Source organism: Chiloscyllium plagiosum, unplaced genomic scaffold (assembly GCF_037043375.1).
Source record: "Chiloscyllium plagiosum isolate Xiang-an unplaced genomic scaffold, Cpla_swu_hap1 HiC_scaffold_36, whole genome shotgun sequence".
NCBI lineage: Eukaryota > Metazoa > Chordata > Chondrichthyes > Orectolobiformes > Hemiscylliidae > Chiloscyllium > Chiloscyllium plagiosum.
The window spans coordinates 41,760,869-41,775,859 of NW_028270174.1; the positions used below are offsets into that span (position 1 = coordinate 41,760,869).

The 14,991-nt window shown below is 40.8% G+C and overlaps 1 protein-coding gene across 1 annotated transcript in view; it reads right to left on the reverse strand.

The window, feature by feature from the left end:
* Positions 1-209: 209 nt before the first annotated feature.
* Positions 210-14,991, reverse strand: part of exosc9 (exosome component 9) — a 65,788-nt gene continuing 51,006 nt past the window's right edge. The window contains exons 8-12 of the mRNA XM_043674027.2: positions 13,549-13,637; positions 11,409-11,555; positions 6,994-7,169; positions 6,834-6,912; positions 210-907 (exon numbers count right to left, since the gene is read on the reverse strand). Of these exons, the coding sequence (XP_043529962.1) occupies positions 808-907; positions 6,834-6,912; positions 6,994-7,169; positions 11,409-11,555; positions 13,549-13,637 (591 nt within the window). The 3' untranslated portion in view covers positions 210-807. The remainder of the gene's footprint in view (positions 908-6,833; positions 6,913-6,993; positions 7,170-11,408; positions 11,556-13,548; positions 13,638-14,991) is intronic.

Here is a 14,991-nt window from a genome sequence, read left to right on the forward strand (position 1 = left end):
GTAACCAGCACCTCACTACCAATGCTGGCCCTTAAGGATCAATTAATAGCCCTTTATCTTCTTCCTTGGCTCAGTATCCATTTTTCCTTATGCCGCTGAAGTGCCTATAGGTACATGATGATGAAAAAGGGATTTCAGAAATGCTAATTGTTCATTACTCTGCATACAAAACAGAAACTCAAAATGGAAAGTACAGTGAAACATAATGGTCAGATTCTGAATGGTCACACAAGCCTTTAATTGTAAGAATGGGTGCTTCAGAGCTGTTCAGTCAATTTCAAAATTTCTCCACAGGACTTTATTCAAGAAAACAATTTAAACAGGCCAACATTTAGGCATATTAACAGACTTGATTGAACAGAGGATTAAAAAGGCAAGTTTAAAAAGTTGAGGAATAAAGATAAAATTTACTTCACATAGGCTCTCATGGGCAATATCTGTACAAATGGCAGTAGTTCCATTGAACCATTAATTAGCAACAAAGGTGGAACTGCTAAAATAACCACAGACATAATGAATTAAAACTTAAAATCCCTGAGAAGTAGCCACCAGGTATCGATAAATGGTTAGCAAAGACCCAAAAGAATATTTAAATGAATTTATCCAAACAAAATTTTACATACTTGAAATAGTCACTTATTACAAATAAGCAAACGTAAAGAATATCAATTCAAACCCATTTCTTGACATTTGCAACGGTGCAATTTTATATGTCTCCTCCAAGGATAAAACATTAACATGAATAACAAAGTAATGCACTTCTGCATAGCTTCAAAAGGTTCCATCGTCAAATTATTTCACAGATAATCACAGCTGGGCTCCTTTTTTCTTCTGTTTTTTCTTGTTTTTATTGTTTGGCACCATTTTATTTGTTGATGTTTGCTGGGTGTCTTCAGAATTTATTTTTCTAAAGTATAAAACAAAAACAATTGATCATCAACCTTAGTTATTAGGTCAAATGCATTACTGATTTACAGAAAATTCATCAAGTGAATGAAAACTGGAACATTTCATCTACATCTACCCTACTGAACCCTTTCATAATTTTAAAAACCTCGCTAAGATCACTCTCAATGTTGCCTTTTATAGAGAACAGGAACCCCAATTGGTCAGCCCTGGTAAGTTTTGTTCATCAGTTTTGGTCACATCTTTGTAAATGGTCTTTTGCACACTTTTTAACGTCTTTATGTTTTAAAAACGTGCAAATCTTAAACAAGTAAAATACTACATTCATGGTCTAAATCAAGGTTCTATACAAGCTTAACATTCAACATTTCTGCTTCGGAATTCTGTTCTTCTATTTATGAACCCTAATGTTTTGTTTTTATATTTTATAGGTTTGTTAACCCACATAACTATTTTTCATCATTTCTGGATCTGTACCCTCAGATTCCTTTAACATTTGAATTCATGGCTCTACGCAAGGAATTCCTTACATGGCTTAACAGACTCCAGTCTGCACTGAAATAGCCTCTGAAATGGGGCAGTCAAATGGCATTTCTTTGGCATTTTGATTGAGAAAAAGGGACAGGTTTTGTATTACAGTCTGCCACAAGCCTGCACACATTAGAATTCCTGCAGGGTCCACGTGTTATTAGTTGGCCTTATGGGTGACCTTGTAAACAGGAGCCATTTGTTTACTGTGTAAGCTTGATGTTGAAATAGGGCCCAATGTCATCCTGCAGGATAACGGCTGGCCTGATCAGATCATTTCTCACTGTATTGTGCAAACTCACAAATAGGCCTAACCATCACTTTTGGAGCTGTAAAGTACCCAGTCTACCCAAGATTACCGTGGAAAGTTGAAGGTATCCCAAACACTAACAGCAGAAGCTACGGGACTTCTAGGACGCTGCTATCAAGACAAGTGTTGATACTGCTCTGCACATCATACAAATGAATGATCGGGAATATGATTTTGAATGTCTGTGTAATGCCAGTATCACAGACCCTACATCCAAATGACTGGTCACTTTTATGAGATGACATATCCCTTCGGCTCTTTCAGACAAAGTAGGTACTGACTGTTTCCAACCAGCCCGTGACGTTGTCCAGTTATGGAATCATATTTATGAAGTAACCCTGAATAAGCCTGGAATTGCATTTGCAATTAATTTATTATCAGTGAAGCTTGCAGTGTGACACACTTGTGCATACTGGAAGCTACATGTAATATACAGAGGCCTGCTTTTTGCAGACAGAAAGAACATGCGGCTGTTTCAATTCAACAAAGCGGGTATCATTCACTTTATGGTTCATTTCTCAACGATGACATGACCAAAATCAGTCAACCTACCTGATTTAAACAAAGCTCCATAGTTACAGAGTCATAGAGAGTCACAGAAACAGACTCTTCAGTTCAACTCATCCATGCTGACCAGATATCCTAAATTAATCTAGTCTCATTTGCCAGCATTTATTCCATATCCCCCCAGACCCTTCCTATTTATAAACCCATCCAGATGCCTTTTAAATGTTGTAATTGTACCAGCCTCCACCACTTCCTCTGGCAGTTCATTCCATACATGCACCACCATCTGCGTGAAAAAGTTGCCCCTTAGCTCCCTTTTAAAATCTTTCCCTCTCGTCTTAAACCTATGACTCTAGTGATGGACTCGCCTACTCTGGGGAAAAAACCTTGTCTATTTATCCTATCCGTACCGCTATGATTTTATAAACCTCTATAAGGTCACCCCTCAGCCTCAGACGCTCCAGAGAAAATAGCCCCAGCCTGTCAGCCTCTCCCTATAGCTCAAACCCTCCCAGCCTGGCAACATCCTTGTAAATCTTTTCTGAACCCTTTCAAGTTTAAGATCTTTCTTCCTTAACTGTCAGTTATTATTAATTGGTGAATTTCTCATGTCAACCAATCAGCATGCTTCCTCATACAGTATAAATGTGGTTTCCCACCTGGCCCGGGGGCCCCTGAGCAAAAAAAAACAAAAAAAACAAGTGGTTTCCCCTGACAGTAGTATTTCGTTACAAGTTGTCCCTATAAGTGCAAGATGAAAAACTTTGACAAGACACATCGTTTTCAGAAATATTCCTTTGTGCTAACACATTTAGACTCATCTTCCGAGAACTGGGTGGCTCCTCATTAAAATATACAACTTCATACTTGGGTTTTGAATTACATTGCTACTTATATAGCCATTCGGCAAGATTCATTACTGATATCTATTTCGGAACATTCTTTCTTAGTATTAACAAGAATCCTCAATTTGTCATCAGTCTCAAACTTTGATAGCGTGTACCCGATTCTAGAATCCAAATTGTTAAGTAGAGATCAATAGCAGTTCCAACTTCAGCACCAGCTGTGGCTCAGTTGAAGGCACTCCTCTCAATTTACAAGATTTGAATCTGAAAAGCCTTCCAGAGATCCAAGCATAAAATTAAGGTTGACACTCCAGTGCATTATTGAGGTGGTTGGTTGATGTCACCTTTTGTGTGTGATATTAAATCAAGGTCCAGTCTTCTTTCAAAGGTAAACATGCTGTAGCACTATTTTGAACAGCAGCTGTGGAGATGTTCCCAATGTTAAAGACTCATAGGATTAGACTGCAGATGGAGGCTGCTTGGCCCATAAGTTTGCACTGACCCACTGAAGAGCATCTCACCACACCCCCATCCCCATAACCCCACATTTACTAACCACCTAGGCTGCACATCCCTAAACACTACAGAGCAATGACCAATCCATCCAAATCTACACATCTTTCCCATAGCACCCAGTCGAAAGACATGCAGACATAGGATGAACATGCAAACTCCACACAGACAGTCGCCTGAGGCTGGAATCGAACCCCGGTCCCTGGCGCTGTGAGGCAGCAGTGCTAACCACTGAGCCACTATGCATCCTAGAATTATAGAATGCTTTTACAGCACAGGAGCCAGTCTTTACACTGCACTAGCTCTTTGCAACAGCATGTCACATAGTTCGAATCACCAGTCTTTACCCTGTAGCTCCGAAATTCATTTTCTTCAAATAATCATTCAATTCTCTTTTTTAAAAAAATAAAAGACCTCTATATTAAATCTTGCCCCAAACACCTGAGTTGTATATTCCAGATTCTAACCCCGCTGGAAAAGCTATCCTGCATGTCACCGTTCCTTCTGTGGCCCATCGTATTAATTTGGTGTCTCATGCTGCTCTATTTCTCTCCTAACAAGCACAGCCTTTTTCTTACCTACTCTGCCCAAGTGCTTCCTGATTTTGAACAGGGGCCAATATTTATCCTTTCATCAATACCACATGGACAAATTGGATTATCATCACATTAGTGATTCAGAGCGATGGCTGTATGGAAATATGCTAACAGGTTTCATTCATTGCAAGAATGACTACATCTTAAAAGTACTTATCAATGCCTTGAGGTCCTGGCAGTCACAGTGGCAGTGGCAGTCACGGTCAAAGTGACAGTCACAACCATAGAACGAGACAATGAAGTCTGCCTTCCTTTTCTCTTCCCAATCCTCATGGAAGACCTTGTGCCACCTAACACCACAAGATGTAATTTAACACCTAAATGTTTCTGATTTATTCTTGGTAGTTTTGAGATACTCAACCTTTTACTTGTCTTCTACCAGTCATGAATCTATCAAAGGCCTGTGGATGTCGTTGAATATCCAATGCATCATCCATGTCTATTTGTTCTTTCAAATAACTCAATAAGATCGGGCAAGCATAATCTACCTTTCTGAAATCCATGCTAAATATTCCTTATTACCTTTTCAGTTTCTAAATGGTTTTCTATGGCAACAATCAAGTCAGTTAAGGTAATACAAATCTTGGTATCTGCAACAAGAATTCTAGTCCCAATAACCGAGTGATGGGAAAGCAAAACAACGCTACAACAGGCAATCTTAGAATGTGCACGGTCTGTATATGCCTGTTCCTTTAACTTCAATGTTACACTATTTTTACTCACTTATGGTGTCTCATTATCGGCTAGGTTTGACCTTGTTCTATTTCAAAGTTAAATATATTTATCTGAACTCTACTAATCACTATTTTTAAACATTTCCTATCATTGTTCTCTTTATATACCAATATTTTTCTTCAGTTTACGTTCCCCACTTCCACCCTCACATCTTCATAATGTTTTTTTACCTGCCACTGGGATCTTGATTCCATTCTGAATCAGGTGAAGCCATCTCAGAAGTACAGTTTCTTCCAGTCCCAGAATCCAATAGACTGTACCATTTGTGCTCATCAATATTAAAATTACATTGTGCACAGATCTTGTAGTGCTAACATTGTGAAATTCTGAGAAATTCACCGCCAGAGGACTACAACAGCACCTGACCTCCACAGATCCGATTGATGCTCAAATCTGGACTCTGCAGCATATCCAAGCAGGCTCCATAGGAGTTCATGTTTAATGAGTCCATTAGACATTATCATGCTAGAAAGGTGGCACAGTGGCTAGCACTGCTGCCTTACAGCACCAAGAACCCAGGTTCGATTCCTGCCTCGGGCAACTGTCTGTGTGGAGTTTACACATTCTCCCCGTGTCTGTGTGGGTTTGCTTCAGATGCTCCGGTTTCCTCCCACAGTCCAAAGATGTGCAGGTCGGCTGGATTGGCCATGCTAAATTGCCCATTGTGTTAGGTGCATTAGTCAGAGGGAAATGGGTCTGGGTGGGTTACTCTTCGGAGGGTCGGTGTAGACTGGTTGGGCCGAAGGGCCTGTTTCCACACTGTAGGGGAATCTAATCTAATCTAACGTGAGCTGATTAAAAATACTGGTATTACTGCTGTGCGATGACTTATTTAGGGCTTTACAGATTACATTACAGTGTGGAAACAGGCCCTTTGGCCCAACAAGTCCACACCGTCCCACCGAAGCGCAACCCACCCATACCTCTAATTTACCCCTTACCTAACACAACAGGCAATTTAGCATGGCCAATTCACCTGACCTGCACATCTTTTGGACTGTGGGAGGAAACCGGAGCACCCAGAGGAAACCCACGCAGACACGGGGAGAATGTGCAAACTCCACACAGTCAGTCGCCTGAGGCGGGAATTGAACCCGGGTCTCTGGCGCTGTGAGGCAGCAGTGCTAACCACTGTGCCACCGTGCCGCCCATTGCATAGTCCTTTAAATTCAATGGGAGGTTCTTCGAGCAGTCCCCTTCCCCTCCCACATGTCCCCAACAGCTCCATTACAACTACCATCTTCCTGCCCCAAACTGAAGTCCAAATGATGGTGCAAGCATCAGGGAAAAATCTCTCAGGCGTTGTTTCCAACATTGATGGAATGGAGGTACTGGGGGCATAATTAAAATTCTGATTCAATAAAAATATTAACATTATTACAACTAAAAACTATTTCCCTGTTATGCAGCTGAAAATAAACCACAGGCACATCGAAGTTGTGCATCAAAAGATGAAGAAGATTGTTCAAAGGGCCAGGGTGACGGATGCTGAAGGGTCAATGAGAGGTCCTCCAGCACTGCGAGTTGCTGACTCACGATGGAGAAACAGAACGCACACACCAACATGGAGGTACAATGGAGATCAGGTGGGTTTTAAAATTTCATGCAACTACAACTACTTGGCCATGACCTTCTTGTATCAATTGTCCAGGAGAGAGCCAGCTGCAGCTACTGTAACCAGGCAGAAAATGATGGGTTGTGGAGTTTGAATATGTGATCGATCGCAGTTATGGAACCTTCCACTTCACTCCCAACCTTAAGCTAACCATTGCCAGCACTGCCAGCCAAAACTCCCAGGTGGCACAGAAACAATTTGCCTTACTTAACCGCCAGCTGGGTTTTAAGTTTTAAATAAAAGTTCAAATAATTCACTTAACAGGTTTTGCAACCCACCTTCCTTTCTTTTCTGTTTCTTGTGGTTCCAGTATTACAACCTCTTCTTCTTCACTGTCTGACAGTTGGATAACCTCAGCTTAGACAAAAAAAAGACAAGTAGTTAGCAAGTCTTCAATTCTAAACCGAACATTAGACCATGCAAGTGTGCCATATTTACCATCTGTACGTTGGTTTGCTCTTTCATTATCAGTGCCCAAACTCTGGGCACCTGGTTCGGGAACAATATCCTCTTCGTCTTCTTCCTCTTCCTCCAACTCATCAATCATCCATTCATTTTGGATCCCTTCCCCAATTTGACCTGTTCCAGGAGCACGCACAATTGGTTTTGGAATACTGTTTCTAGTTAAGAAAAGCATTACCCGAGCAACATAAAACCTTAATCAAAAAACAATGCATACTATATTTTCTCAAAACTATATTAACTACTGATGGGTACCCAAGGTTTTAGTACATTGAAGTTTTGATACAGCAGTTTACAAATGTAGTCTTGGTTCACCATTTTTGTTGTTTTGTACTCCACAAATAATGAGATGGTGCCCTCGTTTCCTGTATTACTTCCATAGCCTTCTGCCATGTTACCCCTCTTTGGTAGTGGTATGTACCTATATATCGAATACGCCTAGTGCTTATAAATATAATACATTTACATAACATCCAGAAGTAAAATATCAAAATCTGAGACATCCATCATTATTCCCTATACCTGCACCAATTTCCAAAAAGTCACATTGGACTTAAAACGTTAATTCCATTTCTTTCTCCATAGATGCTGCCAGACTCACTCCACAACTTGGAGATCTTATGCCTTGTACAAAAAGGTGTTTAATTACGTTGTTAATGTTGCCCATCTATCTATACTCTTAAAGTCAGTACATTTTTCTTTCAAATGAGGATCTTCCACTTGCTGATATCTAATTGCTACATTTCTCGAGGGAAGCCTTCAGGTAGTCTGAAATACTTCCTTTGTCCTACTCTCAGTTAAAAGCCTTCCTTGGGCTAGGTGATTTGTTTTGGTGTCAGAAGTCAGGCATTGTAGGCATATGACCAGCCCAGTGGAGTTGGTTTTGGATGACCAAGGTCCGGATGCTAGGCTAACGGCTGCTTTGAGGACACCGATGTTAGTACACCAGTCACCCTAGCTGATGCCAAGAACCCTTGTCAACAGTGTTAATGGTACTTCAATGGCTTCGAGGTGGTGTCTATGCATAGTCCAAGTTTTGGAGCCATAAAGATGATCAGGTTGTAAGTTTGCTCGCTGAACTGGTAGATTTGTTCTCAGACACTTCATCGCCATGCTCAGTTAACATCATCAGTGAGCCTACGATGAAGCACTGGTGTTCTGTCCCACTTGCTATTTGTGTGTCTTGATCTGTTATGGTGGGTGATATCACTTCCAGTTCATTTTCTGAGAGGTTAGTAAATGGGTCCAAATCGATACGTTTGTTTACGGAGATCTGGTTTGAAAGCCAGGCCTCTAGGAATTCCTGTGTGTGTCTTTGTTTAGCCTGACCCAGGATGGATATATTGTCCCAGTCGAACTGGTATCCCTCTTCGTCTCTGTGTATAGATACTAGTGATAGTTGATCATGTCTTTTGCTGGCTAGTTGGTGCTCATAAACCCTGGTGGCTAGTTTCCTGCCCGTCTATCCAATGTAATGTTTGCTGCAGTCTTTGTAGGGTATTTTGCACGTGACATTCATTTTGCTGGTTGTTGGTGGAAGTTTTGTGGGCGGTCATGATGCCTAGGGGCCAGAATATCCTGGTAGTCATCTCTGAGATATCTTTAATGTATGGCAATGTACACAACAGACCGAAACAAGAAGGCACAACATGCTCAGAGACTCTAGCTGCCCTACCATACATTAAAGACATCTTGGAGATGACAACCAGACTACTCCAGCCCCTAAGCATCATGGTAGCCCACAAACCTTCCACCACACTGAAATAACTCCTGATGAATTTAAAGGACCCTGTAGCAACAACCAGCAGAATGACCATCATATACAAAATACCCTGCTAGGACTGCAACAAACATTACATTGGACAGTCAGGCAGGAAACTAGCCACCAAAAGACATGACCAACTATCACTAGTATCTATACACACAGACAAAGAGGGACACCAGTTTGACTGGGATAGACTAAACAATGACATGTACATGAATCCCTAGAGGCCTGGCATTCAATCAGGAACTCCATTAACATGGGATTTGGACCCCATTTGCCAACCCCTCGGAAAAAGAGCCGGAAGTGATATCACCCACTACAACTGACCAAAACACATAAGTAGCAAGCGGGACAGAACACCAGCACTTCAGAGACTAACTGTTGATGCTACCTAGCGTGATGAAACATCTGTAAACAAATCTACCAGCTCAGCAAGCAAACTTACAACCTGATCCACAAGCTGAGCTACAAATCTTCTCTCAAATCACAAAGCCATACACAAGAATCAGAGAATGCTTGCCTTAGACTAAGGATGTCACTGTTGAAGACTCTTATCATTGGGTATCTGAAGGCAGTACTTGCAGATTCAATTCAAGTTTGAATCTTTGTTCCAATGTCAGCCTTAGATGAGGAGTAGCTTCCCAGGTAGGGGAGAGTGTCCCAGGTTTTGGGAGGATTTCTTTGCTGACCTTAAGTGGAGGGATGGACTGGAACTTGACCTTGAACAGCTTGATAGAGAATTTGAATCTGCCTGAAGTTGAGGCTGAGACCAATTCTTCGGTATGCTCTCCTGTAAGTGTTCAGAGAGTCTTCAAGATCTCCAGAGTATGTCAGCTGCATACTGAAGTTCCCCAAGCAAGATCAATCCTGTTTTCTTTTTGGATTTCAACTGGTCAATGGTGAAAAACTTTCCATCCATCCAGTAAACAATGTCCACACCATTGCAAAGCTTGCTCTTGAGAATGGTGGTGAAGAAACAGGGGAGGGTGATGACAGCGACCGGCTTGACCTCTAGCTTGATCTAAGAAGGATTCTGTCATACTATTATTGGTGAGCACCAGTCGAGGGGAAACAGAGGATGGTGATGAATTTCTCTGGACAGCCAACCTTTGACAGAGTCTTCCACAGCACCTTCCCATTGACTGAATTAAAACTCTTGGTTAGATCAATGAAGATCACGTAAAGTGGTTTCTTTTTCCTGGTATTTCGCTTGAGTTGCCAAATGGTGGAACTACTGAGTGTACTATGCTTTTAGAAGTATTTTCTATTAGATATAGTAGCAAACAAAAGCCTAGTCTACCTCTGAGGAGGACAAGTTCCCACAGCACTATTTGAAGAGCACAGTTCTCTTGACGCCCTGATTTTTATTTGTCCCTCAATCAGCATCACAAAAATAGATTTATCTGATCATTGAGAGACATTCCACATTGGTTGTTTGAATTACCCTGCTTTACATCAGGGACTACACTCAAAGCTTAACTGACAGCAAGTCACCTGAGATGTCATAATATCTTTAAGAATTTACTCTAATGCAAGTAACACTGTTTTATAGTATCCAATCAGGCCATTCCATTCAACGAGTCTATATCAGCGTGGATGCTCTACAAGAGCATCATTTCATCTGATTTAACCTCACTCATCGGTCACAACTACAAATTACTTGTCAGCCGTAGAACAGTTAGATATGACAAAATTATTAGCGGATGTTCACTTCGTACCAATTCCGTGATGGAATCAGAAGCTTGTGGATTTTGTAAAACGCTATGTTGACATTAAAGTGCAGTACTGAGGGAGGTCTTACACTTCTTCAGGTGTGGCCTTTCAGATGAAATGTTAAACCAAGGAATGTAAAAGAAACTACTGAACTCACTTGAAAAAATGCTAGTTATTATCCTGGCTAATATTTATCTTTCAGTTAACCTGATTTAAAGAAACATCATCTAGTAATTACTACATTGCTTTTTTGGGATGGTGCTGTGTGCAAATTGGCTTTGTTTGCTGCATTACAACATTGACTATACTTTTGTATAGCCCTTTGGGATGAATCAAGGTTGTGAAACAGGCTATATAAATGCACGTTTGACTTCCCTTTTTTCCCTCGTTCAAACACGTGGTGGACTTTGCAATTTTTCTTTTTGTTGCTCCAGAACATTATATGCAACATCCTATCATGTTTGATGCACACGGACTTATGTGCTGAAAGTGAGGACTGCAGATGCTGGAGATCAGAGTCAAGATTAGAGTGGTGCTGGAAAAGCACAGCAGGTCAGGCAGCATCCGAGGAGCAGGAGAAATCGACATTTCAGGCAGGAGCCCTTCATCATGAACCGATGAAGGGCTCCTGCCTGAAACATCGATTTTCCTGCTCCTCAGAACCTGCCTGATCTGCTGTGCTTTTCCAGCAACACTCTAATCTTGACTCTGCACGCAGACCTATGTTAGAAATCAAATTAAAAGTTTAAACAAGGATTTGATTGAGAGTTTAACATGATGGCAACAAATGATTAACTTGAACCATTAAAAATGTAAATATAATGCTCATTCCAGTACAGGTATAAATTTTTAAAGCAAATGAATCTTCAGCTTTAAGTTAATACAAGTAACTAGATCATTAAGTAAAAGATACTGTCGTGTGGATGGTTCAGCCTTTGATACAATTTCTTCAACTTGTTCTTCAACACCATCTGTATCCACTGGAGCTTCATTCAGCTTAAAGGCAGTGATTCGTTTATTTGGGATGGATTCTGCAAAACCAAACTTTCCACCTTCCTTCCTGCCCAATGCAAAATTTACAGATAATTTATTAAGCTTCTGCATAAAATCTTAGCAGTTGGGTTTACAACTGTTATAAATAAATTTGCTTGAGCTTCGTTTTACAACTTAATATTCACCATTTACTGGAAGGGAGCCAGGACCCTGCAGTACACTATGAGAAATTCCATGATGTGGAGGTGCTGGTGTTGGACTGAGGTGGAGAAGCCACACAACACCAGGATATAGTCCAACAGGTTTATTTGAAATCACAAGCTTTGTGAGTACTGCTCTTTGTCAGGTGGAGTGAAGAGAAGCACACAGGCACAGAATTTATAGGCAGAGATCAAAAGATTGTACAGAAGGTGAGAGTGGAGTGTCGACAAGCCAGGTAGGAGCGTTCCCTCCCAGTCAGGGAACACTTCAGCACTCAAGGACATTCAGCCTCCAATCTTCGGATAAGTGATATCCAACGCGGCCTTCGAGATACACAACAGTGTAGAATCACTGAACAGAAACTTATAGCCAGGTTCCATACCCATAAAGACAGCCTGATTCGTGAACTTAGGTTCATGTCGCGCTACATGTAACCCCACTATACTGTTCTGTATCTGTAAAATCTTTACTGTCCTGTTTTGACACCATCACCATGATAACTTGTTATGATCTCTCTAATTAGTTTGTACAGTTTTGGATTACTTATTTCTTTGGTTAGACCCTTGGCATGCTACCCCTACACCGATCATATTATTCCAGCCATTTGGTCTGGTTCCCGCACCATCTTATTTTTAATCTTTTGTAATTATCTCTCTGCCTCAATTAATCGAGTTATAGGTCATCCCTTCATTTGACACTTTACTCACACCGTCTGACACTTTCGATCAATTGCAGAGACTTATTATTCAATCTGTCAACACTCCACTCTCACCATTTGTATGATCTTTTGATTTCTTTGCCTATAAATGTATGCTTGTGCACTTCTCTTCACTCCACATGACAAAGGAACAGCGCTCCAAACACTTGTGATTTCAAATAAACCCGGTTGGACTATAACCTGGTATCATATGACTTCAGAATCCATCAGAAAACAGCAGAGAACCTGAGCTAATCATCTCCAGGAGAATTATCTTATATAAAACAACAGACTCTAGTGCACTTGTGTCAGAGACCTTTTATGCTGGAAGTTTCTACTCTTCAGGACTCTTCAAGTTGAAATCCCACACCTGGCATGATCGAGCCCTCCTCAATTTTCATGAAGTCAGGCCAGCTTTTAAAAGTTGAGATTAATGGCACCTCAGAGTTGTGATGAGGTATAGTTCTGCATAATGGAATCTTTTAAAAGGTTCTCTTCCCCAACCCCACCCATAAGCAAGTCAAGATATGCCCCTCCTCCCACCAATCCACTTCATTCCCCATTCACTCTATAAAACCAATTGAATCCTACAGTGCATGTTGGATAAGTGAAAAAAAGATATTTGAAACTTTCATAAGTTTCTGCTATGTTTACAAAAACTCCTTGTCATTAAAAGGTCTATCATCCAGACCCTTTGAAAATTTAAAAGCAAAAACTGCGAAGCACCTGAACCCACCCAATACTGAATTAATAAATTGTGAACCTGACAGCGAGCAATGAGCCAGAGCTGTCAATCAAGTAGGGGCTCAGGTATTTTCAGAGTCTGATGGTTTTCTGGGCTCAATCAAAAACACAAAACGAGGCAATTTAAACATCCTGCTCAGCAGCTGGTAGCTCTTTCAGTCTGCATCCAAACATTATCCAGGATCAGTTTGTCTGAATACTGCTGTCATCCACCCTCAGCAATGAGCACTCCATCCTGGTGAGCACATTCTTCTGAAGCGGGGAGACTGAGCTGGGAAATATTTCAACTCCCTGAGGATAAAAATCTCATCCTGACTCTGCCTATTCACATTTCATTGGAACTCCAACCCAAAAAATTAATTTATTTTCAAAACAGCATTTTACACAAAAAATTATTAGGAGTTTAACATCAACTTGCCTGACTTTCTTATCATTTTCCAGAGCTTTTTGCATCAACTCTGTGATTTCTGCCACCTTAACACCGGCTATTTTAGTACAACGAAGAACCTAAAATAAAATGATACAATTATTGCTCTTCCTTGTTCCCATTTCTCCTGGAAATGTTGATTTTTGTAGGAGTTCAAAGCATTACCTCATCCAATTAATTATTCTTTTCATGATATCCTAGATAGCACACATCACTATAAAGGGCATCAAAGCTGAGCTTGATCTTGTCCTATCATTCATATGTATATAGCCATTATAAATGGCTAATTTATATCAATAGAAAAAAAAGTGTTATAAATACAAGTAGACCCTACAATAATCTGTAGTACCTTCAAAGTGGTAAATGTCTTACGCATTTGATATCAAGATCAAGCTTTTAATCATTTGCCCTAAGAAGCTTCTGAACCAGGAAAGAGGTTGTGAAGCCAAGGGGTTTGGGGAATTCATTCCATAGCTCAGGAAAGCAAAACTCTGAGTGATGGAGCAGTTAAAAAGAGGGAATTTATAAAAGGACTAGTAAACAAATATGGAGATCTCAAGAGGTTGTAGGGCTTAAAGGCTTTCTAGACATGGGGACCATGCAAGGCCTTGGAAGAATCTGAAAAATAGGGCTAACATTTTCAAAATGGACGCATTGCTCAAGCAAGGTGACAGACAACAACACCTCAGTATCATTCTTAGAAATGGGTTCAGAACCATAATATTTCAACTGACTGACCATCAAAGATCAAAGTTGAAACTTTATTGCTGGAACAGCACAGCAGGTCAGGCAGCATCCAGGGAACAGGAGATTCGACGTTTCGGGCACAGGCCCTTCTTCAGGAAGGGCCTGTGCCCGAAACGTCGAATCTCCTGTTCCCTGGATGCTGCCTGACCTGCTGTGCTGTTCCAGCAATAAAGTTTAAACTTTGATCTCCAGCATCTGCAGACCTCACTTTCTCATCAAAGATCAAATGATGGTCTTGGCTCCACTTTGCATTAAGCCTCATCACCACATGCACTTCATTCCACACCTCTATTACAAACACTTCCCTCCTCCCACTACATGATTCTGTACAAATCACAATGCAAGGAAGAACCTTGCGGGAGGGGGGGCGGGGTTGGGGTTAGCAATGGATTCAAAAATTAAAGTCACTGTCTATTTCAGCTACATTTACATTTATCTGCATTTGACGGAATGCAGTAATGGTGTATTACAATGTTGTCAATCAGCTATTTCCTAGGATTTTCATGCTATGCAGATAATTGTCTTCTCTCTAGGCATATCTGACATTTTGGACTTTGTTAATCAGATTTGAACAAGGACAGTAATATTGAATTAACACCTATACTTTACCACCCAGTGGAAGGGCTGGCAAGTTGAGAGGGGTGAATCACAGAACACAAGTGATAGGAGATGAAGTTGAAAGGACTG